The sequence below is a fragment of the Heterodontus francisci genome, chromosome 3 (genome assembly GCF_036365525.1).
Source record: "Heterodontus francisci isolate sHetFra1 chromosome 3, sHetFra1.hap1, whole genome shotgun sequence".
Lineage (NCBI taxonomy): Eukaryota > Metazoa > Chordata > Chondrichthyes > Heterodontiformes > Heterodontidae > Heterodontus > Heterodontus francisci.
The window spans coordinates 194,993,927-195,019,431 of record NC_090373.1 but is presented as its reverse complement, the minus strand read 5'-3'; the positions used below and the strand labels follow the sequence as shown (position 1 = coordinate 195,019,431).

The following is a 25,505-nucleotide window of genomic DNA, read 5'->3' as shown; positions in this document are numbered from 1 at the left end:
TATCTCAGTGGAGAAGGTTTAACCCCATTTAATACTATCTCAGTGGAGAAGGTTTAACCCCATTTAATACTATCTCTGTGGAGAAGGTTTAACCCCATTTAATACTATCTCAGTGGAGATGGTTTAACCCCATTTAACTGTCTCAGTGGAGAAGGTTTAACCCCATTTAATACTATCTCAGTGGAGAAGGTTTAACCTCATTTAATCCGATCTCGGTGGAGATGGTTTAACCCCATTTAATCCGATCTCGGTGGAGATGGTTTAACCCCATTTAATCCGATCTCGGTGGAGATGGTTTAACCCCATTTAATACTGTCTCAGTGGAGAAGGTTTAACCCCATTTAATACTATCTCAGTGGAGAAGGTTTAACCCCATTTAATACTATCTCAGTGGAGAAGGTTTAACCCCATTTAATACTATCTCAGTGGAGAAGGTTTAACCCCATTTAATACTATCTCAGTGGAGATGGTTTAACCCCATTTAACTGTCTCAGTGGAGAAGGTTTAACCCCATTTAATACTATCTCAGTGGAGAAGGTTTCACCCCATTTAATCCGATCTCGGTGGAGATGGTTTAACCCCATTTAATCCGATCTCGGTGGAGATGGTTTAACCCCATTTAATCCGATCTCGGTGGAGATGGTTTAACCCCATTTAATACTGTCTCAGTGGAGAAGGTTTAACCCCATTTAATACTATCTCAGTGGAGATGGTTTAACCCCATTTAATACTATCTCAGTGGAGAAGGTTTAACCCCATTTAATACTATCTCAGTGGAGAAGGTTTAACCCCATTTAACTGTCTCAGTGGAGAAGGTTTAACCCCATTTAACTGTTTTAGTGGGGAAGGTTTAATCCCATTTAACCCTGTCTCAGTGGAGAAGGTTTAACCCCATTTAACCCTGTCTCAGTGGAGAAGGTTTAACCCCCATTTAATCCTCTCTCAGTGGAGAAGGTTTAACCCCATTTAACTGTCTCAGTGGAGAAGGTTTAACCCCATTTAACTGTCTTAGTGGGGAAGGTTTAATCCCATTTAACCCTGTCTCAGTGGAGAAGGTTTAACCCCATTTAACCCTGTCTCAGTGGAGAAGGTTTAACCCCCATTTAATCCAGTCTCAGTGGAGCTGGTTTAACCCCATTTAATACTATCTCAGTGGAGATGGTTTAACCCCATTTAATACTATCTCAGTGGAGAAGGTTTAACCCCATTTAATACTGTCTCAGTGGAGAAGGTTGAACCCCATTTAATACTGTCTCAGTGGAGCTGGTTTAACCCCATTTAATACTCTCAGTGGAGGTGGTTTAACCCCATTAAATCCTGTCTCAGAGGAGAAGGTTTAACCCCATTTAATACTATCTCAGTGGAGATGGTTTAACCCCATTTAATACTATCTCAGTGGAGAAGGTTTAACCCCATTTAATACTATCTCAGTGGAGAAGGTTTAACCCCATTTAATACTATCTCAGTGGAGAAGGTTTAACCCCATTTCATACTATCTCAGTGGAGAAGGTTTAACCCCATTTAATATTATCTCAGTGGAGAAGGTTTAACCCCATTTAATACTATCTCAGTGGAGATGGTTTAACCCCATTTAACTGTCTCAGTGGAGAAGGTTTAACCCCATTTAATACTATCTCAGTGGAGGTGGTTTAACCCCATTTAATCCTGTCTCAGAGGAGAAGGGTTAACCCCATTTAATACTATCTCAGTGGAGATGGTTTAACCCCATTTAATACTATCTCAGTGGAGAAGGTTTAACCCCATTTAATACTATCTCAGTGGAGAAGGTTTAACCCCATTTAATACTATCTCAGTGGAGAAGGTTTAACCCCATTTAATACTATCTCAGTGGAGAAGGTTTAACCCCATTTAATACTATCTCTGTGGAGAAGGTTTAACCCCATTTAATACTATCTCAGTGGAGATGGTTTAACCCCATTTAACTGTCTCAGTGGAGAAGGTTTAACCCCATTTAATACTATCTCAGTGGAGAAGGTTTAACCCCATTTAATCCGATCTCGGTGGAGATGGTTTAACCCCATTTAATCCGATCTCGGTGGAGATGGTTTAACCCCATTTATTCCGATCTCGGTGGAGATGGTTTAACCCCATTTAATACTGTCTCAGTGGAGAAGGTTTAACCCCATTTAATACTATCTCAGTGGAGAAGGTTTAACCCCATTTAATCCGATCTCGGTGGAGATGGTTTAACCCCATTTAATCCGATCTCGGTGGAGATGGTTTAACCCCATTTAATACTGTCTCAGTGGAGAAGGTTTAAACCCATTTAATCCTGTCTCGGTGGAGATGGTTTAACCCCATTTAATACTGTCTCAGTGGAGAAGGTTTAACCCCATTTAATCCAGTCTCAGTGGAGAAGGTTTAACCCCATTTAATACTATCTCAGTGGAGATGGTTTAACCCCATTTAATACTATCTCAGTGGAGAAGGTTTAACCCCATTTAATACTATCTCAGTGGAGAAGGTTTAACCCCATTTAACTGTCTCAGTGGAGAAGGTTTAACCCCATTTAATACTGTCTCAGTGGAGCTGGTTTAAACCCATTTAATACTATCTCAGTGGAGAAGGTTTAACCCCATTTAATCCGATCTCGGTGGAGATGGTTTAACCCCATTTAATCCGATCTCGGTGGAGATGGTTTAACCCCATTTAATACTGTCTCAGTGGAGAAGGTTTAACCCCATTTAATCCAGTCTCAGTGGAGAAGGTTTAACCCCATTTAATCCAGTCTCAGTGGAGAAGGTTTAACCACATTTAATCCAGTCTCAGTGGAGAAGGTTTAACCCCATTTAATACTGTCTCAGTGGAGAAGGTTTAACCCCATTTAATACTATCTCAGTGGAGAAGGTTTAACCCCATTTAATACTATCTCAGTGGAGATGGTTTAACCCCATTTAATCCAGTCTCAGTGGAGAAGGTTTAACCCCATTTAATCCAGTCTCAGTGGAGAAGGTTTAACCCCATTTAATACTATCTCAGTGGAGATGGTTTAACCCCATTTAATACTATCTCAGTGGAGAAGGTTTAACCCCATTTAATCCAGTCTCAGTGGAGATGGTTTAACCCCATTTAATACTATCTCAGTGGAGAAGGTTTAACCCCATTTAATCCTGTCTCAGTGGGGAAGGTTGAACCCCATTTAACCCTGTCTCAGTGGAGAAGGTTTAACCCCATTTAATCCAGTCTCAGTGGAGAAGGTTTAACCCCATTTAATACTGTCTCAGTGGAGAAGGTTTAACCCCATTTAATACTATCTCAGTGGAGAAGGTTTAACCCCATTTAATACTATCTCAGTGGAGATGGTTTAACCCCATTTAATACTATCTCAGTGGAGATGGTTTAACCCCATTTAACTGTCTCAGTGGAGAAGGTTTAACCCCATTTAATACTATCTCAGTGGAGATGGTTTAACCCCATTTAATCCAGTCTCAGTGGAGAAGGTTTAACCCCATTTAATCCAGTCTCAGTGGAGAAGGTTTAACCCCATTTAATCTGATCTCGGTGGAGAAGGTTTAACCCCATTTAATCCAGTCTCAGTGGAGAAGGTTTAACCCCATTTAATACTATCTCAGTGGAGATGGTTTAACCCCATTTAATCCAGTCTCAGTGGAGAAGGTTTAACCCCATTTAATCCAGTCTCAGTGGAGAAGGTTTAACCCCATTTAATACTATCTCAGTGGAGAAGGTTTAACCCCATTTAATACTGTCTCAGTGGAGATGGTTTAACCCCATTTAATACTATCTCAGTGGAGATGGTTTAACCCCATTTAATCCAGTCTCAGTGGAGAAGGTTTAACCCCCATTTAATCCTGTCTCAGTGGGGAAGGTTGAACCCCATTTAACCCTGTCTCAGTGGAGAAGGTTGAACCCCATTTAACCCTGTCTCAGTGGAGAAGGTTTAACCCCATTTAACCCTGTCTCAGTGGAGAAGGTTTAATCCCCAGTTAACCCTGTCTCAGTGGAGAAGGTTTAACCCCATTTAACCCTGTCTCAGTGGAGAAGGCTTAACCCCATTTAACCCTGTCTCAGTGGAGAAGGTTTAATCCCCAGTTAACCCTGTCTCAGTGGAGAAGGTTTAATCCCCAGTTAACCCTGTCTCAGTGGAGAAGGTTTAACCCCATTTAACCCTGTCTCAGTGAAGAAGGCTTAACCCCATTTAACCCTGTCTCAGTGGAGAAGGTTTAATCCCCAGTTAACCCTGTCTCAGTGGAGAAGGTTTAACCCCATTTAACCCTGTCTCAGTGGAGAAGGTTTAACCCCCATTTAATCCTCTCTCAGTGGAGAAGGTTTAACCCCATTTAACTGTCTCAGTGGAGAAGGTTTAACCCCATTTAACCCTGTCTCTGTGGAGAAGGTTTAACCCCCATTTAATCCTCTCTCAGTGGAGAAGGTTTAACCCCATTTAACTGTCTCAGCGGAGAAGGTTTAACCCCATTTAACTCTCAGTGGAGAAGGTTTAACCCCATTTAACCCTGTCTCAGTGGAGAAGGTTTAACCCCATTTAACCCTGTCTCAGTGAAGAAGGTTTAACCCCCTTTTAATCCTGTCTCAGTCGAGAAGGTTTAACCCCCATTTAACCCTGTCTCAGTGGAGAAGGTTTAACCCCATTTAACTGTCTCAGTGGAGAAGGTTTTACCCCATTCAACCCTGTCTCAGTGGAGAAGGTTTAATCCCCATTTATTCCTGTTCAGTGGAGAAGGTTTAACCCCATTTAACTGTCTCAGTGGAGAAGGTTTAACCTCATTTAACTGTCTCAGTGGAGAAGGTTTAACCCCATTTAATACTATCTCAGTGGAGAAGGTTTAACCCCATTTAATACTATCTCAGTGGAGATGGTTTAACCCCATTTAATACTATCTCAGTGGAGATGGTTTAACCCCATTTAATACTATCTCAGTGGAGAAGGTTTAACCCCATTTAATACTATCTCAGTGGAGAAGGTTTAACCCCATTTAACTGTCTCAGTGGAGAAGGTTTAACCCCATTTAACTGTTTTAGTGGGGAAGGTTTAATCCCATTTAACCCTGTCTCAGTGGAGAAGGTTTAACCCCATTTAACCCTGTCTCAGTGGAGAAGGTTTAACCCCCATTTAATCCTCTCTCAGTGGAGAAGGTTTAACCCCATTTAACTGTCTCAGTGGAGAAGGTTTAACCCCATTTAACTGTCTTAGTGGGGAAGGTTTAATCCCATTTAACCCTGTCTCAGTGGAGAAGGTTTAACCCCATTTAACCCTGTCTCAGTGGAGAAGGTTTAACCCCCATTTAATCCAGTCTCAGTGGAGCTGGTTTAACCCCATTTAATACTATCTCAGTGGAGATGGTTTAACCCCATTTAATACTATCTCAGTGGAGAAGGTTTAACCCCATTTAATACTGTCTCAGTGGAGAAGGTTGAACCCCATTTAATACTGTCTCAGTGGAGCTGGTTTAACCCCATTTAATACTATCTCAGTGGAGGTGGTTTAACCCCATTAAATCCTGTCTCAGAGGAGAAGGTTTAACCCCATTTAATACTATCTCAGTGGAGATGGTTTAACCCCATTTAATACTATCTCAGTGGAGAAGGTTTAACCCCATTTAATACTATCTCAGTGGAGAAGGTTTAACCCCATTTAATACTATCTCAGTGGAGAAGGTTTAACCCCATTTCATACTATCTCAGTGGAGAAGGTTTAACCCCATTTAATACTATCTCAGTGGAGAAGGTTTAACCCCATTTAATACTATCTCAGTGGAGATGGTTTAACCCCATTTAACTGTCTCAGTGGAGAAGGTTTAACCCCATTTAATACTATCTCAGTGGAGGTGGTTTAACCCCATTTAATCCTGTCTCAGAGGAGAAGGGTTAACCCCATTTAATACTATCTCAGTGGAGATGGTTTAACCCCATTTAATACTATCTCAGTGGAGAAGGTTTAACCCCATTTAATACTATCTCAGTGGAGAAGGTTTAACCCCATTTAATACTATCTCAGTGGAGAAGGTTTAACCCCATTTAATACTATCTCAGTGGAGAAGGTTTAACCCCATTTAATACTATCTCAGTGGAGAAGGTTTAACCCCATTTAATACTATCTCTGTGGAGAAGGTTTAACCCCATTTAATACTATCTCAGTGGAGATGGTTTAACCCCATTTTACTGTCTCAGTGGAGAAGGTTTAACCCCATTTAATACTATCTCAGTGGAGAAGGTTTAACCCCATTTAATCCGATCTCGGTGGAGATGGTTTAACCCCATTTAATCCGATCTCAGTGGAGATGGTTTAACCCCATTTAATCCGATCTCGGTGGAGATGGTTTAACCCCATTTAATACTGTCTCAGTGGAGAAGGTTTAACCCCATTTAATACTATCTCAGTGGAGAAGGTTTAACCCCATTTAATCCGATCTCGGTGGAGATGGTTTAACCCCATTTAATCCGATCTCGGTGGAGATGGTTTAACCCCATTTAATACTGTCTCAGTGGAGAAGGTTTAAACCCATTTAATCCTGTCTCGGTGGAGATGGTTTAACCCCATTTAATACTGTCTCAGTGGAGAAGGTTTAACCCCATTTAATCCAGTCTCAGTGGAGAAGGTTTAACCCCATTTAATACTATCTCAGTGGAGATGGTTTAACCCCATTTAATACTATCTCAGTGGAGAAGGTTTAACCCCATTTAATACTATCTCAGTGGAGAAGGTTTAACCCCATTTAACTGTCTCAGTGGAGAAGGTTTAACCCCATTTAATACTGTCTCAGTGGAGCTGGTTTAAACCCATTTAATACTATCTCAGTGGAGAAGGTTTAACCCCATTTAATCCGATCTCGGTGGAGATGGTTTAACCCCATTTAATCCGATCTCGGTGGAGATGGTTTAACCCCATTTAATACTGTCTCAGTGGAGAAGGTTTAACCCCATTTAATCCAGTCTCAGTGGAGAAGGTTTAACCCCATTTAATCCAGTCTCAGTGGAGAAGGTTTAACCACATTTAATCCAGTCTCAGTGGAGAAGGTTTAACCCCATTTAATACTGTCTCAGTGGAGAAGGTTTAACCCCATTTAATACTATCTCAGTGGAGAAGGTTTAACCCCATTTAATACTATCTCAGTGGAGATGGTTTAACCCCATTTAATCCAGTCTCAGTGGAGAAGGTTTAACCCCATTTAATCCAGTCTCAGTGGAGAAGGTTTAACCCCATTTAATACTATCTCAGTGGAGATGGTTTAACCCCATTTAATACTATCTCAGTGGAGAAGGTTTAACCCCATTTAATCCTGTCTCAGTGGAGATGGTTTAACCCCATTTAATACTATCTCAGTGGAGAAGGTTTAACCCCATTTAATCCTGTCTCAGTGGGGAAGGTTGAACCCCATTTAACCCTGTCTCAGTGGAGAAGGTTTAACCCCATTTAATCCAGTCTCAGTGGAGAAGGTTTAACCCCATTTAATACTGTCTCAGTGGAGAAGGTTTAACCCCATTTAATACTATCTCAGTGGAGAAGGTTTAACCCCATTTAATACTATCTCAGTGGAGATGGTTTAACCCCATTTAATACTATCTCAGTGGAGATGGTTTAACCCCATTTAACTGTCTCAGTGGAGAAGGTTTAACCCCATTTAATACTATCTCAGTGGAGATGGTTTAACCCCATTTAATCAAGTCTCAGTGGAGAAGGTTTAACCCCATTTAATCCAGTCTCAGTGGAGAAGGTTTAACCCCATTTAATCTGATCTCGGTGGAGAAGGTTTAACCCCATTTAATCCAGTCTCAGTGGAGAAGGTTTAACCCCATTTAATACTATCTCAGTGGAGATGGTTTAACCCCATTTAATCCAGTCTCAGTGGAGAAGGTTTAACCCCATTTAATCCAGTCTCAGTGGAGAAGGTTTAACCCCATTTAATACTATCTCAGTGGAGAAGGTTTAACCCCATTTAATACTGTCTCAGTGGAGATGGTTTAACCCCATTTAATACTATCTCAGTGGAGATGGTTTAACCCCATTTAATCCAGTCTCAGTGGAGAAGGTTTAACCCCCATTTCATCCTGTCTCAGTGGGGAAGGTTGAACCCCATTTAACCCTGTCTCAGTGGAGAAGGTTGAACCCCATTTAACCCTGTCTCAGTGGAGAAGGTTTAACCCCATTTAACCCTGTCTCAGTGGAGAAGGTTTAATCCCCAGTTAACCCTGTCTCAGTGGAGAAGGTTTAACCCCATTTAACCCTGTCTCAGTGGAGAAGGCTTAACCCCATTTAACCCTGTCTCAGTGGAGAAGGTTTAATCCCCAGTTAACCCTGTCTCAGTGGAGAAGGTTTAATCCCCAGTTAACCCTGTCTCAGTGGAGAAGGTTTAACCCCATTTAACCCTGTCTCAGTGAAGAAGGCTTAACCCCATTTAACCCTGTCTCAGTGGAGAAGGTTTAATCCCCAGTTAACCCTGTCTCAGTGGAGAAGGTTTAACCCCATTTAACCCTGTCTCAGTGGAGAAGGTTTAACCCCCATTTAATCCTCTCTCAGTGGAGAAGGTTTAACCCCATTTAACTGTCTCAGTGGAGAAGGTTTAACCCCATTTAACCCTGTCTCTGTGGAGAAGGTTTAACCCCCATTTAATCCTCTCTCAGTGGAGAAGGTTTAACCCCATTTAACTGTCTCAGCGGAGAAGGTTTAACCCCATTTAACTGTCTCAGTGGAGAAGGTTTAACCCCATTTAACCCTGTCTCAGTGGAGAAGGTTTAACCCCATTTAACCCTGTCTCAGTGAAGAAGGTTTAACCCCCTTTTAATCCTGTCTCAGTCGAGAAGGTTTAACCCCCATTTAACCCTGTCTCAGTGGAGAAGGTTTAACCCCATTTAACTGTCTCAGTGGAGAAGGTTTTACCCCATTCAACCCTGTCTCAGTGGAGAAGGTTTAACCCCCATTTATTCCTGTTCAGTGGAGAAGGTTTAACCCCATTTAACTGTCTCAGTGGAGAAGGTTTAACCCCCATTTAACCCTGTCTCAGTGAAGAAGGTTTAACCCCATTTAATACTATCTCAGTGGAGAAGGTTTAACCCCATTTAATACTATCTCAGTGGAGAAGGTTTAACCCCATTTAATACTATCTCAGTGGAGAAGGTTTAACCCCATTTAATACTATCTCTGTGGAGAAGGTTTAACCCCATTTAATACTATCTCAGTGGAGATGGTTTAACCCCATTTAACTGTCTCAGTGGAGAAGGTTTAACCCCATTTAATACTATCTCAGTGGAGAAGGTTTAACCCCATTTAATCCGATCTCGGTGGAGATGGTTTAACCCCATTTAATCCGATCTCGGTGGAGATGGTTTAACCCCATTTAATCCGATCTCGGTGGAGATGGTTTAACCCCATTTAATACTGTCTCAGTGGAGAAGGTTTAACCCCATTTAATACTATCTCAGTGGAGAAGGTTTAACCCCATTTAATCCGATCTCGGTGGAGATGGTTTAACCCCATTTAATCCGATCTCGGTGGAGATGGTTTAACCCCATTTAATACTGTCTCAGTGGAGAAGGTTTAAACCCATTTAATCCTGTCTCGGTGGAGATGGTTTAACCCCATTTAATACTGTCTCAGTGGAGAAGGTTTAACCCCATTTAATCCAGTCTCAGTGGAGAAGGTTTAACCCCATTTAATACTATCTCAGTGGAGATGGTTTAACCCCATTTAATACTATCTCAGTGGAGAAGGTTTAACCCCATTTAATACTATCTCAGTGGAGAAGGTTTAACCCCATTTAACTGTCTCAGTGGAGAAGGTTTAACCCCATTTAATACTGTCTCAGTGGAGCTGGTTTAAACTCATTTAATACTATCTTAGTGGAGAAGGTTTAACCCCATTTAATCCGATCTCGGTGGAGATGGTTTAACCCCATTTAATCCGATCTCGGTGGAGATGGTTTAACCCCATTTAATACTGTCTCAGTGGAGAAGGTTTAACCCCATTTAATCCAGTCTCAGTGGAGAAGGTTTAACCCCATTTAATCCAGTCTCAGTGGAGAAGGTTTAACCCCATTTAATCCAGTCTCAGTGGAGAAGGTATAACCCCATTTAATACTGTCTCCGTGGAGAAGGTTTAACCCCATTTAATACTATCTCAGTGGAGAAGGTTTAACCCCATTTAATACTATCTCAGTGGAGATGGTTTAACCCCATTTAATCCAGTCTCAGTGGAGAAGGTTTAACCCCATTTAATCCAGTCTCAGTGGAGAAGGTTTAACCCCATTTAATACTATCTCAGTGGAGATGGTTTAACCCCATTTAATACTATCTCAGTGGAGAAGGTTTAACCCCATTTAATCCAGTCTCAGTGGAGATGGTTTAACCCCATTTAATACTATCTCAGTGGAGAAGGTTTAACCCCATTTAATCCTGTCTCAGTGGGGAAGGTTGAACCCCATTTAACCCTGTCTCAGTGGAGAAGGTTTAACCCCATTTAATCCAGTCTCAGTGGAGAAGGTTTAACCCCATTTAATACTGTCTCAGTGGAGAAGGTTTAACCCCATTTAATACTATCTCAGTGGAGAAGGTTTAACCCCATTTAATACTATCTCAGTGGAGATGGTTTAACCCCATTTAATCCAGTCTCAGTGGAGAAGGTTTAACCCCATTTAATACTATCTCAGTGGAGATGGTTTAACCCCATTTAATCCAGTCTCAGTGGAGAAGGTTTAACCCCATTTAATCCAGTCTCAGTGGAGAAGGTTTAACCCCATTTAATACTATCTCAGTGGAGAAGGTTTAACCCCATTTAATACTGTCTCAGTGGAGATGGTTTAACCCCATTTAATACTATCTCAGTGGAGATGGTTTAACCCCATTTAATCCAGTCTCAGTGGAGAAGGTTTAACCCCCATTTAATCCAGTCTCAGTGGGGAAGGTTGAACCCCATTTAATCCAGTCTCAGTGGAGAAGGTTTAACCCCATTTAATACTATCTCAGTGGAGAAGGTTTAACCCCATTTAATACTGTCTCAGTGGAGATGGTTTAACCCCATTTAATACTATCTCAGTGGAGATGGTTTAACCCCATTTAATCCAGTCTCAGTGGAGAAGGTTTAACCCCCATTTAATCCAGTCTCAGTGGGGAAGGTTGAACCCCATTTAACCCTGTCTCAGTGGAGAAGGTTGAACCCCATTTAACCCTGTCTCAGTGGAGAAGGTTTAACCCCATTTAACCCTGTCTCAGTGGAGAAGGTTTAATCCCCAGTTAACCCTGTCTCAGTGGAGAAGGTTTAACCCCATTTAACCCTGTCTCAGTGGAGAAGGCTTAACCCCATTTAACCCTGTCTCAGTGGAGAAGGTTTAATCCCCAGTTAACCCTGTCTCAGTGGAGAAGGTTTAATCCCCAGTTAACCCTGTCTCAGTGGAGAAGGTTTAACCCCATTTAACCCTGTCTCAGTGAAGAAGGCTTAACCCCATTTAACCCTGTCTCAGTGGAGAAGGTTTAATCCCCAGTTAACCCTGTCTCAGTGGAGAAGGTTTAACCCCATTTAACCCTGTCTCAGTGGAGAAGGTTTAACCCCCATTTAATCCTCTCTCAGTGGAGAAGGTTTAACCCCATTTAACTGTCTCAGTGGAGAAGGTTTAACCCCATTTAACCCTGTCTCTGTGGAGAAGGTTTAACCCCCATTTAATCCTCTCTCAGTGGAGAAGGTTTAACCCCATTTAACTGTCTCAGCGGAGAAGGTTTAACCCCATTTAACTGTCTCAGTGGAGAAGGTTTAACCCCATTTAACCCTGTCTCAGTGGAGAAGGTTTAACCCCATTTAACCCTGTCTCAGTGAAGAAGGTTTAACCCCCTTTTAATCCTGTCTCAGTCGAGAAGGTTTAACCCCCATTTAACCCTGTCTCAGTGGAGAAGGTTTAACCCCATTTAACTGTCTCAGTGGAGAAGGTTTTACCCCATTCAACACTGTCTCAGTGGAGAAGGTTTAACCCCCATTTATTCCTGTTCAGTGGAGAAGGTTTAACCCCATTTAACTGTCTCAGTGGAGAAGGTTTAACCCCCATTTAACCCTGTCTCAGTGAAGAAGGTTTAACCCCCATTTAACCCTGTCTCAGTGAAGAAGGTTTAACCCCCATTTAACTGTCTCAGTGGAGAAGGTTTAACCCCATTCAACCCTGTCTCAGTGGAGAAGGTTTAACCCCCATTTAACCCTGTCTCAGTGGAGAAGGTTTAACCCCATTTAACTGTTTCAGTGGAGAAGGTTTAACCCCATTTAACTGTCTCAGTGGAGAAGGTTTAACCCCATTTAACTGTCTCAGTGGAGAAGGTTTTACCCCATTCAACCCTGTCTCAGTGGAGAAGGTTTAACCCCCATTTAACCCTGTCTCAGTGGAGAAGGTTTAACCCCCATTTAACCCTGTCTCAGTGGAGAAGGTTTAACCCCCATTTAACCCTGTCTCAGTGGAGAAGGTTTAACCCCATTTAACTGTCTCAGTGGAGAAGGTTTAACCCCATTTAACCCTGTCTCAGTGGAGAAGGTTTAACCCCCATTTAACCCTGTCTCAGTGGAGAAGGTTTAACCCCATTTAACCCTGTCTCAGTGGAGAAGGTTTAACCCCCATTTAACCCTGTCTCAGTGGAGAAGGTTTAACCCCATTTAACCCTGTCTCAGTGGAGAAGGTTTAACCCCATTTAACCCTGTCTATGTGGAGAAGGTTTAACCCCATTTAACCCTGTCTCAGTGGAGAAGGTTTAACCCCCATTTAACCCTGTCTCAGTGGAGAAGGTTTAACCCCATTTAACCCTGTCTCTGTGGAGAAGGTTTAACCCCCATTTAATCCTCTCTCAGTGGAGAAGGTTTAACCCCATTTAACTGTCTCAGCGGAGAAGGTTTAACCCCATTTAACTGTCTCAGTGGAGAAGGTTTAACCCCATTTAACCCTGTCTCAGTGGAGAAGGTTTAACCCCATTTAACCCTGTCTCAGTGAAGAAGGTTTAACCCCCTTTTAATCCTGTCTCAGTCGAGAAGGTTTAACCCCCATTTAACCCTGTCTCAGTGGAGAAGGTTTAACCCCATTTAACTGTCTCAGTGGAGAAGGTTTTACCCCATTCAACCCTGTCTCAGTGGAGAAGGTTTAACCCCCATTTATTCCTGTTCAGTGGAGAAGGTTTAACCCCATTTAACTGTCTCAGTGGAGAAGGTTTAACCCCCATTTAACCCTGTCTCAGTGAAGAAGGTTTAACCCCATTTAATACTATCTCAGTGGAGAAGGTTTAACCCCATTTAATACTATCTCAGTGGAGAAGGTTTAACCCCATTTAATACTATCTCAGTGGAGAAGGTTTAACCCCATTTAATACTATCTCTGTGGAGAAGGTTTAACCCCATTTAATACTATCTCAGTGGAGATGGTTTAACCCCATTTAACTGTCTCAGTGGAGAAGGTTTAACCCCATTTAATACTATCTCAGTGGAGAAGGTTTAACCCCATTTAATCCGATCTCGGTGGAGATGGTTTAACCCCATTTAATCCGATCTCGGTGGAGATGGTTTAACCCCATTTAATCCGATCTCGGTGGAGATGGTTTAACCCCATTTAATACTGTCTCAGTGGAGAAGGTTTAACCCCATTTAATACTATCTCAGTGGAGAAGGTTTAACCCCATTTAATCCGATCTCGGTGGAGATGGTTTAACCCCATTTAATCCGATCTCGGTGGAGATGGTTTAACCCCATTTAATACTGTCTCAGTGGAGAAGGTTTAAACCCATTTAATCCTGTCTCGGTGGAGATGGTTTAACCCCATTTAATACTGTCTCAGTGGAGAAGGTTTAACCCCATTTAATCCAGTCTCAGTGGAGAAGGTTTAACCCCATTTAATACTATCTCAGTGGAGATGGTTTAACCCCATTTAATACTATCTCAGTGGAGAAGGTTTAACCCCATTTAATACTATCTCAGTGGAGAAGGTTTAACCCCATTTAACTGTCTCAGTGGAGAAGGTTTAACCCCATTTAATACTGTCTCAGTGGAGCTGGTTTAAACCCATTTAATACTATCTCAGTGGAGAAGGTTTAACCCCATTTAATCCGATCTCGGTGGAGATGGTTTAACCCCATTTAATCCGATCTCGGTGGAGATGGTTTAACCCCATTTAATACTGTCTCAGTGGAGAAGGTTTAACCCCATTTAATCCAGTCTCAGTGGAGAAGGTTTAACCCCATTTAATCCAGTCTCAGTGGAGAAGGTTTAACCCCATTTAATCCAGTCTCAGTGGAGAAGGTTTAACCCCATTTAATACTGTCTCAGTGGAGAAGGTTTAACCCCATTTAATACTATCTCAGTGGAGAAGGTTTAACCCCATTTAATACTATCTCAGTGGAGATGGTTTAACCCCATTTAATCCAGTCTCAGTGGAGAAGGTTGAACCCCATTTAATCCAGTCTCAGTGGAGAAGGTTTAACCCCATTTAATACTATCTCAGTGGAGATGGTTTAACCCCATTTAATACTATCTCAGTGGAGAAGGTTTAACCCCATTTAATCCAGTCTCAGTGGAGATGGTTTAACCCCATTTAATACTATCTCAGTGGAGAAGGTTTAACCCCATTTAATCCTGTCTCAGTGGGGAAGGTTGAACCCCATTTAACCCTGTCTCAGTGGAGAAGGTTTAACCCCATTTAATCCAGTCTCAGTGGAGAAGGTTTAACCCCATTTAATACTGTCTCAGTGGAGAAGGTTTAACCCCATTTAATACTATCTCAGTGGAGAAGGTTTAACCCCATTTAATACTATCTCAGTGGAGATGGTTTAACCCCATTTAATCCAGTCTCAGTGGAGAAGGTTTAACCCCATTTAATACTATCTCAGTGGAGATGGTTTAACCCCATTTAATCCAGTCTCAGTGGAGAAGGTTTAACCCCATTTAATCCAGTCTCAGTGGAGAAGGTTTAACCCCATTTAATACTATCTCAGTGGAGAAGGTTTAACCCCATTTAATACTGTCTCAGTGGAGATGGTTTAACCCCATTTAATACTATCTCAGTGGAGATGGTTTAACCCCATTTAATCCAGTCTCAGTGGAGAAGGTTTAACCCCCATTTAATCCAGTCTCAGTGGGGAAGGTTGAACCCCATTTAACCCTGTCTCAGTGGAGAAGGTTGAACCCCATTTAACCCTGTCTCAGTGGAGAAGGTTTAACCCCATTTAACCCTGTCTCAGTGGAGAAGGTTTAATCCCCAGTTAACCCTGTCTCAGTGGAGAAGGTTTAACCCCATTTAACCCTGTCTCAGTGGAGAAGGCTTAACCCCATTTAACCCTGTCTCAGTGGAGAAGGTTTAATCCCCAGTTAACCCTGTCTCAGTGGAGAAGGTTTAATCCCCAGTTAACCCTGTCTCAGTGGAGAAGGTTTAACCCCATTTAACCCTGTCTCAGTGAAGAAGGCTTAACCCCATTTAACCCTGTCTCAGTGGAGAAGGTTTAATCCCCAGTTAACCCTGTCTCAGTGGAGAAGGTTTAACCCCATTTAACCCTGTCTCAGTGGAGAAGGTTTAACCCCCATTTAATCCTCTCTCAGTGGAGAAGGTTTAACCCCATTTAACTGTCTCAGTGGAGAAGGTTTAACCCCATTTAACCCTGTCTCTGTGGAGAAGGTTTAACCCCCATTTAATCCTCTCTCAGTGGAGAAGGTTTAACCCCATTTAACTGTCTCAGCGGAGAAGGTTTAACCCCATTTAACTGTCTCAGTGGAGAAGGTTTAACCCCATTTAACCCTGTCTCAGTGGAGAAGGTTTAACCCCATTTAACCCTGTCTCAGTGAAGAAGGTTTAACCCCCTTTTAATCCTGTCTCAGTCGAGAAGGTTTAACCCCCATTTAACCCTGTCTCAGTGGAGAAGGTTTAACCCCATTTAACTGTCTCAGTGGAGAAGGTTTTACCCCATTCAACCCTGTCTCAGTGGAGAAGGTTTAACCCCCATTTATTCCTGTTCAGTGGAGAAGGTTTAACCCCATTTAACTGTCTCAGTGGAGAAGGTTTAACCCCCATTTAACCCTGTCTCAGTGAAGAAGGTTTAACCCCCATTTAACCCTGTCTCAGTGAAGAAGGTTTAACCCCCATTTAACTGTCTCAGTGGAGAAGGTTTAACCCCATTCAACCCTGTCTCAGTGGAGAAGGTTTAACCCCCATTTAACCCTGTCTCAGTGGAGAAGGTTTAACCCCATTTAACTGTTTCAGTGGAGAAGGTTTAACCCCATTTAACTGTCTCAGTGGAGAAGGTTTAACCCCATTTAACTGTCTCAGTGGAGAAGGTTTTACCCCATTCAACCCTGTCTCAGTGGAGAAGGTTTAACCCCCATTTAACCCTGTCTCAGTGGAGAAGGTTTAACCCCCATTTAACCCTGTCTCAGTGGAGAAGGTTTAACCCCCATTTAACCCTGTCTCAGTGGAGAAGGTTTAACCCCATTTAACTGTCTCAGTGGAGAAGGTTTAACCCCATTTAACCCTGTCTCAGTGGAGAAGGTTTAACCCCCATTTAACCCTGTCTCAGTGGAGAAGGTTTAACCCCATTTAACCCTGTCTCAGTGGAGAAGGTTTAACCCCCATTTAACCCTGTCTCAGTGGAGAAGGTTTAACCCCATTTAACCCTGTCTCAGTGGAGAAGGTTTAACCCCATTTAACCCTGTCTATGTGGAGAAGGTTTAACCCCATTTAACCCTGTCTCAGTGGAGAAGGTTTAACCCCCATTAACCCTGTCTCAGTGGAGAAGGTTTAACCCCATTTAACTGTCTCAGTGGAGAAGGTTTAACCCCATTTAACCCTGTCTATGTGGAGAAGGTTTAACCCCATTTAACCCTGTCTCAGTGGAGAAGGTTTAACCCCCATTTAATCCTGTCTCAGTGGGGAAGGTTTAACCCCATTTATCCCTGTCTCATAGAATCATATAATCATAGAAAGTTTAAGGCAGAGAAAGAGGCCACTCGGCTCATCGTGTTTGTGCCGGCCAAAACGCGATCCACCTCTTCACCTTCCAGTATTTGATCCGTAGCCCTGCAGATTACGGCACTTGAGGTGCATATCCAGGCTCCTTTTAAATGAGTTGAGGGTTTCTGCCTCAACTACCCTTTCAGGCAGTGAGTTGCAGACCCCCACCACCGTCTGAGTGAAAGAGCTTATCCTCATCTCCCCTATAATTTCTCTACCAATCACTCTACATCTATGCCCCCTCATCACTGACCTCTCTGCTAAGGTGAATAGACCCTTCACCTCCACTCTATCCAGGCCTGTCAAAATTATGTACAATTCAATCAGATCTCCCCTCAGCCTTCTCTGTTCCAAGGAAAACAACCCCAGCCTATCCAATCTTTCCTCATAGCTGCATTTTTCCAGTCCTGGCAACATCCTCATAAATCTCCTCTGCACCCTCTCTCGTGCAATTACATCCTTTCTGGAATGAGGTGACCAGAACTGTACACAGTACTCAAGTTGTGACCTCACCAATGAGTTATACAGTTCCACAATAACCTCCCTGCTCTTATATTCTATACTTCGGCTAATAAAGGAAAGGATTCCAGATGCTTTTTTAACCACTTTATTGACCTGTCCTGCTACCTTCAGGGATCTGTGGACATTCACTCCAAGGTCCCTCACTTCCTCTACACTTCTCAGTACTTTCCCATTTATCTTGCATTCCTTTGCCTTGTTTGACCTCCCCAAATGCATCACCTCACAGTTCTCCAGGTTGAATTCCATTTGTCACTTTTCTGCCCATCTGACCAGACCATCAATAAATTCCTGCAGCCTACAGCTATCCTCCTCGCTATCTACCACAGGGCCAATCTTTGTGTCATCTGCAAACTTCTTGATTATGTGTGGGATCGGAATTCCTCCCTCCCCAAATGGACTTTAAAACTGGACTTTATGGAGTATGGGGAAGGAACCCCAAGCCCCATGGACACTAGTACTGTGAATAAGAGGCAAACCTCAACACAAAGCACACAGAGGCAGGCTGCATTCCAATGAGTCAATTTTCAAACATCCCAACATCATAACAGAACTGATACTGTTAAAGGACTGGAATTTGGGACATTATCATAACAGTGACACAGTATAACTGTCATCATGTTAAGTGATTGGGGAGGCCATTGTTACAACTAACTGGCCCCAGAGCACAGCATTCACTCCTGTCAAGATGGAGAGTAACCTCTTTCATGGATATTAGCTTTGGAGCCTGGGTTACCTCACCTTGGTGGAGTTCATTGTTTTCAGTCAGGGAAATCACATCAGCACTAAATGGATCTGCCTGGACCAGGCAGGTAACAGAGGAAAGAGATTAAAAGGTGCTAAGTGCTGACCATCCAGCAGGATGACTTCAGGAGATGTGATTATGATATTTCGATAAAGAGCATCACAAAAGGGACAAGATCGACGCGTTTGGAGCTGCAGTTATGTAAAGGACAGGGACTGGTCTTCTCAGGTCCAGGCCTACAATCAACATTGGTAACAACCAGCCGTGTGGGTGATTGTACATTTTTCAGTCAAATCTTGAAGGGGTTTGTTCTGTGGGTGCTGCAGTCGAGAAGCAAGGTCAGGAATGGTCAACCTGGCTCGTGGACCTACAATTCGTACCGGAAGGACCAACTGCGTGGAGGGATTGTAAGTGATCAGCCAAATCCAAGGGGTATTTGGGGCTAAGAGTTTTAAAACAATTTTAAGCATAGCAACCAAATCCTGGGAGGGTTTGGGTTTAGAATTGAGTGAATTTGGGGTTTTGCCTGTGGTTTTTCAAAAGGTTTATTTTATAAGTCGTGGTGGCTTGTGTTTGGGTGAGCGCTGAGATTAAATCGTGGAGGGATTTAAATTGGACTAACCAATCAAAGTGTCGTCTGGTGTCCTTTAGATTATTTAGAGGTCTGAGGGTTTTAGGAGGGGTGTTTTTTTTTTAAATAAAGAAATTTGTGGTTCAGCCCAACCCTGTGTCTGTGTAATTTGTCCTTTTTAAAATCCTAAAGTCAAGAATCATCAATAAGGGGGGAAACGGGGGCAGGAACCTCTTACATATGCCCCCTGCATTTGCATCCAAATTGTTAATATATGCCACAAAAAGCAGGGGACCCAGTGCTGAGCCCTACGAATGCCACTGGAAACAGCCCTCCAGTTGCAAAAACACCCGACAACAATTACCCTTTGTTTCTTGCCAGCAGTGGGGAAAGTTTAACCGCCATGTGAATCTGTCAGAGTGGGGAAAGTTTAACTCCGTTTAGGGGTTAGGTATATCGACAAGACAGAAATGGTGGGTGGGCCAGTAAAAACAGCAAATATTAGCTGGTTGCAGTCCCTTTATGAATTGATGCCATTAGGCAGGGACAGAGAACTAATTAAAGGAAGGTTCATGGCTAAACTAGAAATAATATTCAGTGGTGCTAGTCAGAAAGCGGTAGAGAAGCTATCAGTAAAGGTCTTGGCTCACAAAGCGGGGTTTGTCCCTCGAACAAGCTGTGGACCAAAATGTTGAAGTCCAGCGTGACCCTGATGACTGCATCATCTTTGCTTCTGTCACTGAGCCCAATCAGTGCTTCTTCCTCGTAATCGTCCTCGCGTTTCAAGCAGCCACCCACTGCCCAGGTGAAAGAGAAAACGTAGAGCTTTGCCAGCAGAGCAGGAAGCTGGTCCGGCTGCTTCTGTATAAACCACTTTCCAGACCTGCAGTTACACAACACATCAAAGCTTCTTGGTGCAGTACGACAGCAACAACAACAATTGACATTTATATAGTGCCTTTAACATAGTATAACGTCCCAAAGCACTTCACAAGAGCATTATCTGCCCCTTATCCTGATATGGTGCCCCCATGTTTTAGATTCCCCAGCCAGCCTCTCAGTGTCTACCCTGTCAAATCCCTTCAGAATCTTGTATCTTTCAATGAGATCACCTCTCATTTTTCTAAACTCTAAGAGGATTTAGGCCCAATTTGCTCAGTATCTCATCATAGGACAACCCTCTTATCCTAGCGACCAATCTAGTGAACCTTCACTGTACTGCCTCCCTGCAAAGTGCTTCTATATTTTTTGTTAAGTATATATTTTTGAGGACTTATATTTAAATTGTGAAGATGGATTCATTGGAAGGCTGAAGATTTCATAAAAGCTGGATTTTGCTTTGTTGATGACAGGACACTGAGATGTTGTTTAAAAACAGCCTTTCTGGAAGTCATGTGCTTTAAGCAATAAACAACAGAAACCTTGGTGACCTGGGGAAGATGTTTACAGAGAAGTGACAGGTTAAGATTTATAGGGGTCAGAAAGCTTGACTCTTGAGATATTGTTTTGGTTTCGCTATGGACAGTGTGTTGGGATGTGAACTGTTTTTAAGACAGTTGGAGAAAACCAGTCACGAGTGCAGCCACCATGAGCTCACCCTCTTCCATCTCTTTGAGAACCTCCTGAGAGTCAAGTGTAAGAAGCAGAGAAAATAGAGAAGCTGAATTTCTCCTGAAAGGCCTTGCCAAACTGATCTACAATGTTGCCTGAAAAGAACTGCTCCAGAAAGATCCCAGTGACAGCCATCTATGCATATTTGGGATGCCAGACCAAAAAGAGACAGCTGACATCTTTCCATATCTTGTTTTTTTTTCAAGAATTAGCAAGTATTTGGCCAAAGTATTCTTTTTTGTCTTTTTTTTTGGTAACAGACCTGTGCAGAGAGAATTTCTGTATTTTTTTCAGTGGGCTGAATTTTATAAGCCTGCTGCCGAAATCGGATGCAGGCACAAACAATGCCAGCCCGCCCATCCGGGAATTTTAAATATTTCAAGGGAAATGGAATTAAAATAAATAAATCCATCTTTTTCCCCTCTCCCACCCCTCCAATTACAATTGCATTCATTATTTGCCCTTTCCCCCCCAAAACACTTACCTTTACCATCTGACCTTCTCCCCCACAAACTGCACAAACTTACAACTACAACCCTTCCCACCATCCCCTATATCCTTGATGCTAATTTGACCCCATTCCCCCCCTCTCCTGCGCTGATAAACTTACCTCCCCCGCTGTATTTTAATCTGCGATAAAGAGTAAAGTATATGATTGACCATATCAGTAACTGGGTAAACATTTTAAAAAAAATGTTTGACCTGTGGAGAAGTAGAACTAGAAAAGACAATGCACTCCTCCCGTCTCGGTCTTAACATATAATTGGGGGCTCTGTGCAGGATAACCCAATGCCCACGACGTACAATTGTAAGTGGGATAATAATAATTGAAAAGAGAAAAAGTAGAAAAAACAAGTTTCTTGTGTATTAGAGTAAAGCTGCGACCTTTCTGTGGAAGGAGGATGTATCCCTGAGTGATTTGAGAAACTTGCTGTGTTAATGCCTAAACCTGCTGGTTAAACTAGATTCTGGAGACTACAGAAAGGTTAATGCAGTAACAAAGGCAGACTTCTACCCAATTACTCGCTTGGAAGACTGTATTGACAGAGTGTGCAGTGCCCTGTTTCTTACAAAAATAGATTTGTTAAAGGTATACTGGCAGGTTCATTTAACACCCTGAGCTAAATATCGGCCTTTGTCACACCAGACGATCTTTTCCAATGCCGAGTGATGCCATTCGGGTTAAAAAATGTCCCAGCAACTTTTCAGAGACTAATGAACCAAGTGGTAGCCAGTGTTCCTAACTGTGTGGTTTACCCTGATGATGTGTTGGTATACAGTGACACTTGGAAGGACCACTTGGAACAACTGGAAGCTTTGTTTAGAATATTACAGTCGACTGATTTGGTAACAAACTTTGCCAAAAATTCAAAAACCAGAATGCTAGACTATTCCGATGGGGTTTACTATTACAGCCCTATCACTCAAAGATTATCCACATTGCAGGGCCTGTCTGTGATGCCACTCCCACACAGATGTGGCTGACACTTAACTGCCTTGTGAAGTATCCTAGTGAGTGGCTCAGTTGTATCAAACTAGGGATGGGCAATCAATGCTGGCCTTGCCAGTGGTGCTTACATCCCAAGAATCAATTAAAATCAAAACAGAAAGTCTAACTTGCAAATGTAGACAAATACGTGCATTATAGTGTGTGAAGTTTAGACAAGATCATGACTCAAGGTACTGAAACGAGACTTAGGCTGACAATAACTGATAGTGCGAAAAGGAGTTGCATGCAGTTCCAGGTTGCATCAAACACTATTCACGGGGGTAATTTGTCATGACTGTGTCAAATCTCACCTGGTTCCAAAGCTCCTCTCCCCATCTTGTGCCCCTGTGTTTTCACTGGGGGAAATGACAGTGGAGGGAACTGCTTTGGGCTTTTGAAGCCCCTCTGTTATCTTGGTTTCTTCATTAGGTTCAGTGGTATCACCTGTCGAGAGAAGGGCACAAAAGATGATTACTCAGATTATCGGAGCATCAGTGTCAATATATGTCACTGCTGAGATTAAAGGGCTGGTGGTCTTTTGTAAAGCACAGGAGCAGCGGCTGACAACACACAGAGGAGAATCCAGAGGGTTCTGTTGTGGGCATTTGTGTTGCTCCTTACCTGATTTTTCATGCTGTGCTATGTTACAGCTCAGCGCAATAATAGGAAAATCTGTTGATAAATAATGAAGGTGTTTGGGTGGTTTTTATATAGAATAACACACCCGGGAATGAATTACAGGCTGGAATCTAATCGAGGGGTTCAGTGGGGTTTATATATAGAATAACAAATACCCAGGAATGAATTACAGGCTGGAATCTAATCGAGGGGTTCAGTGGGGTTTATATATAGAATAACAAATACCCAGGAATGAATTACAGGCTGGAATCTAATCGGGAGGTTCAGTGGGGTTTATATATAGAATAACAAATACCCAGGAATGAATTACAGGCTGGAATCTAATCGAGGGGTTCAGTGGGGTTTATATATAGAATAACACACCCGGGAGTGAATTACAGGCTGGAATATAATCGGGAGGTTCAGTGGGGTTTATATATAGAATAACACACCCGGGAATGAATTACAGGCTGGAATCTAATCGAGGGGTTCAGTGGGGTTTATATATAGAATAACACACCCGGGAGTGAATTACAGGCTGGAATCTAATCGAGGGGTTCAGTGGGGTTTATAGATAGAATAACACACCCGGGAGTGAATTACAGGCTGGAATCTAATCGAGGGGTTCAGTGGGGTTTATATATAGAATAACACACCCGGGAATGAATTACAGGCTGGAATCTAATCGAGGGGTTCAGTGGGGTTTATATATAGAATAACACACCCGGGAATGAATTACAGGCTGGAATCTAATCGAGGGGTTCAGTGGGGTTTATATATAGAATAACAAATACCCAGGAATGAATTACAGGCTGGAATCTAATCGAGGGGTTCAGTGGGGTTTATATATAGAATAACACACCCGGGAGTGAATTACAGGCTGGAATCTAATCGAGGGGTTCAGTGGGGTTTATATATAGAATAACACACCCGGGAATGAATTACAGGCTGGAATCTAATCGAGGGGTTCAGTGGGGTTTATATATAGAATAACACACCCGGGAATGAATTACAGGCTGGAATCTAATCGGGAGGTTCAGTGGGGTTTATATATAGAATAACACACCCGGGAATGAATTACAGGCTGGAATCTAATCGAGGGGTTCAGTGGGGTTTATAGATAGAATAACACACCCGGGAGTGAATTACAGGCTGGAATCTAATCGAGGGGTTCAGTGGGGTTTATATATAGAATAACACACCCGGGAATGAATTACAGGCTGGAATCTAATCGAGGGGTTCAGTGGGGTTTATATATAGAATAACACACCCGGGAATGAATTACAGGCTGGAATCTAATCGAGGGGTTCAGTGGGGTTTATATGTAGAATAACACACCCGGGAATGAATTACAGGCTGGAATCTAATCGAGGGGTTCAGTGGGGTTTATATATAGAATAACAAATACCCAGGAATGAATTACAGGCTGGAATCCAATCGAGGGGTTCAGTGGGGTTTATATATAGAATAACAAATACCCAGGAATGAATTACAGGCTGGAATCTAATCGAGGGGTTCAGTGGGGTTTATATATAGAATAACAAATACCCAGGAATGAATTACAGGCTGGAATCTAATCGAGGGGTTCAGTGGGGTTTATATATAGAATAACACACCCGGGAATGAATTACAGGCTGGAATCTAATCGAGGGGTTCAGTGGGGTTTATATATAGAATAACACACCCGGGAATGAATTACAGGCTGGAATCTAATCGGGAGGTTCAGTGGGGTTTATATATAGAATAACACACCCGGGAATGAATTACAGGCTGGAATCTAATCGAGGGGTTCAGTGGGGTTTATATATAGAATAACAGACACCCGGGTGTGAGTTACAGACTGGAATCTAATCGAGGGGTTCAGTGGGGTTTATATATAGAATAACAGACACCCGGGTGTGAGTTACAGACTGGAATCTAATCGGGGGGGTTCAGTGGGGTTTATATATAGAATAATGCTCCATCTATCAATATCGGCAACCACGCTCTGGAAGTGGCTCAAGAGTTCACCGACCAAGGCTCAACTTGCACCAGTAACCTGTCTCTCGATGCAGAAATCAACAAGCGCATGGGAAAGGCTTCCACTGCTATGTCCAGGCTGAACATAGAACATAGAACAGTACAGCACAGTACAGGCCCTTCGGCCCACGATGTTGTGCCGAACCTATGAACCTACTCTCAGATCAAACTAACTACCTACCCTTCATTCCACGATCATCCATGTACCAATCCAAGAGTCGCTTAAATGTCCCTAATGTATCTGCTTCTACTACCACCGCTGGCAGTACATTCCACGCACCCACCACTCTCTGTGTAAAGAACCTACCTCTGACATCTCCCCGAAACCTTCCTCCAATCACCTCAAAATTATGCCCCCTGGTGATAGCCATTTCCAGCCTGGGAAAAAGTCTCTGACTATCCACTCTATCTATGCCTCTCATCATCTTGTACCCCTCTATCAAGTCACCTCTCATCCTTCTTCACTCAAATGAGAAAAGCCCTAGCTCCCTCAATCTTTCTTCGTAGGACATGCCCTCCAGTCCAGGCAGCATCCTGGTAAATCTCCTCTGCATCCTCTCTAAACCTTCCACATCCTTCCTATAATGAGGCGACCAGAACTCCAAGTGTGGTCGAACCAGGGCCTTACAGAGCTGCAGCATAACCTCGCGGCTCTTAAACTCAATCCCCCTGTTAATGAAAGCCAACACCCCATACGCCTTCTTAACAACCCTATCAACTTGGGTGGCAACTTTGAGCAATCTATGGACATGGACCCCAAGTTCCTCCACACTACCAAGAATCCTGTCTTTAAGCCTGTATTCTGCATTCAAATTTGACCTTCCAAAATGAATCACTTCACACTTTTCCAGGTTGAACTCCATCTGCCACTTCTCAGCCCAGCTTTGCATCCTGTCAATGTCCTGTTGCAACCTACAACAGCCTTCCACACTATCCACAACTCCAGCAACCTTCATGTCACCCAGCCTTCCACTTCCTCATCCAAGTCAT

The 25,505-nt window shown here is 42.8% G+C and overlaps 1 protein-coding gene across 1 annotated transcript in view; it reads right to left on the bottom strand.

The window, feature by feature from the left end:
• Nucleotides 1–25,505, bottom strand: part of LOC137367175 (dynein axonemal heavy chain 6-like) — a 1,370,791-nt gene that overhangs the window by 329,516 nt on the left and 1,015,770 nt on the right. The window contains exons 42-43 of the mRNA XM_068028611.1: nucleotides 22,190–22,322; nucleotides 19,429–19,661 (exon numbers count right to left, since the gene is read on the bottom strand). Of these exons, the coding sequence (XP_067884712.1) occupies nucleotides 19,429–19,661; nucleotides 22,190–22,322 (366 nt within the window). The remainder of the gene's footprint in view (nucleotides 1–19,428; nucleotides 19,662–22,189; nucleotides 22,323–25,505) is intronic.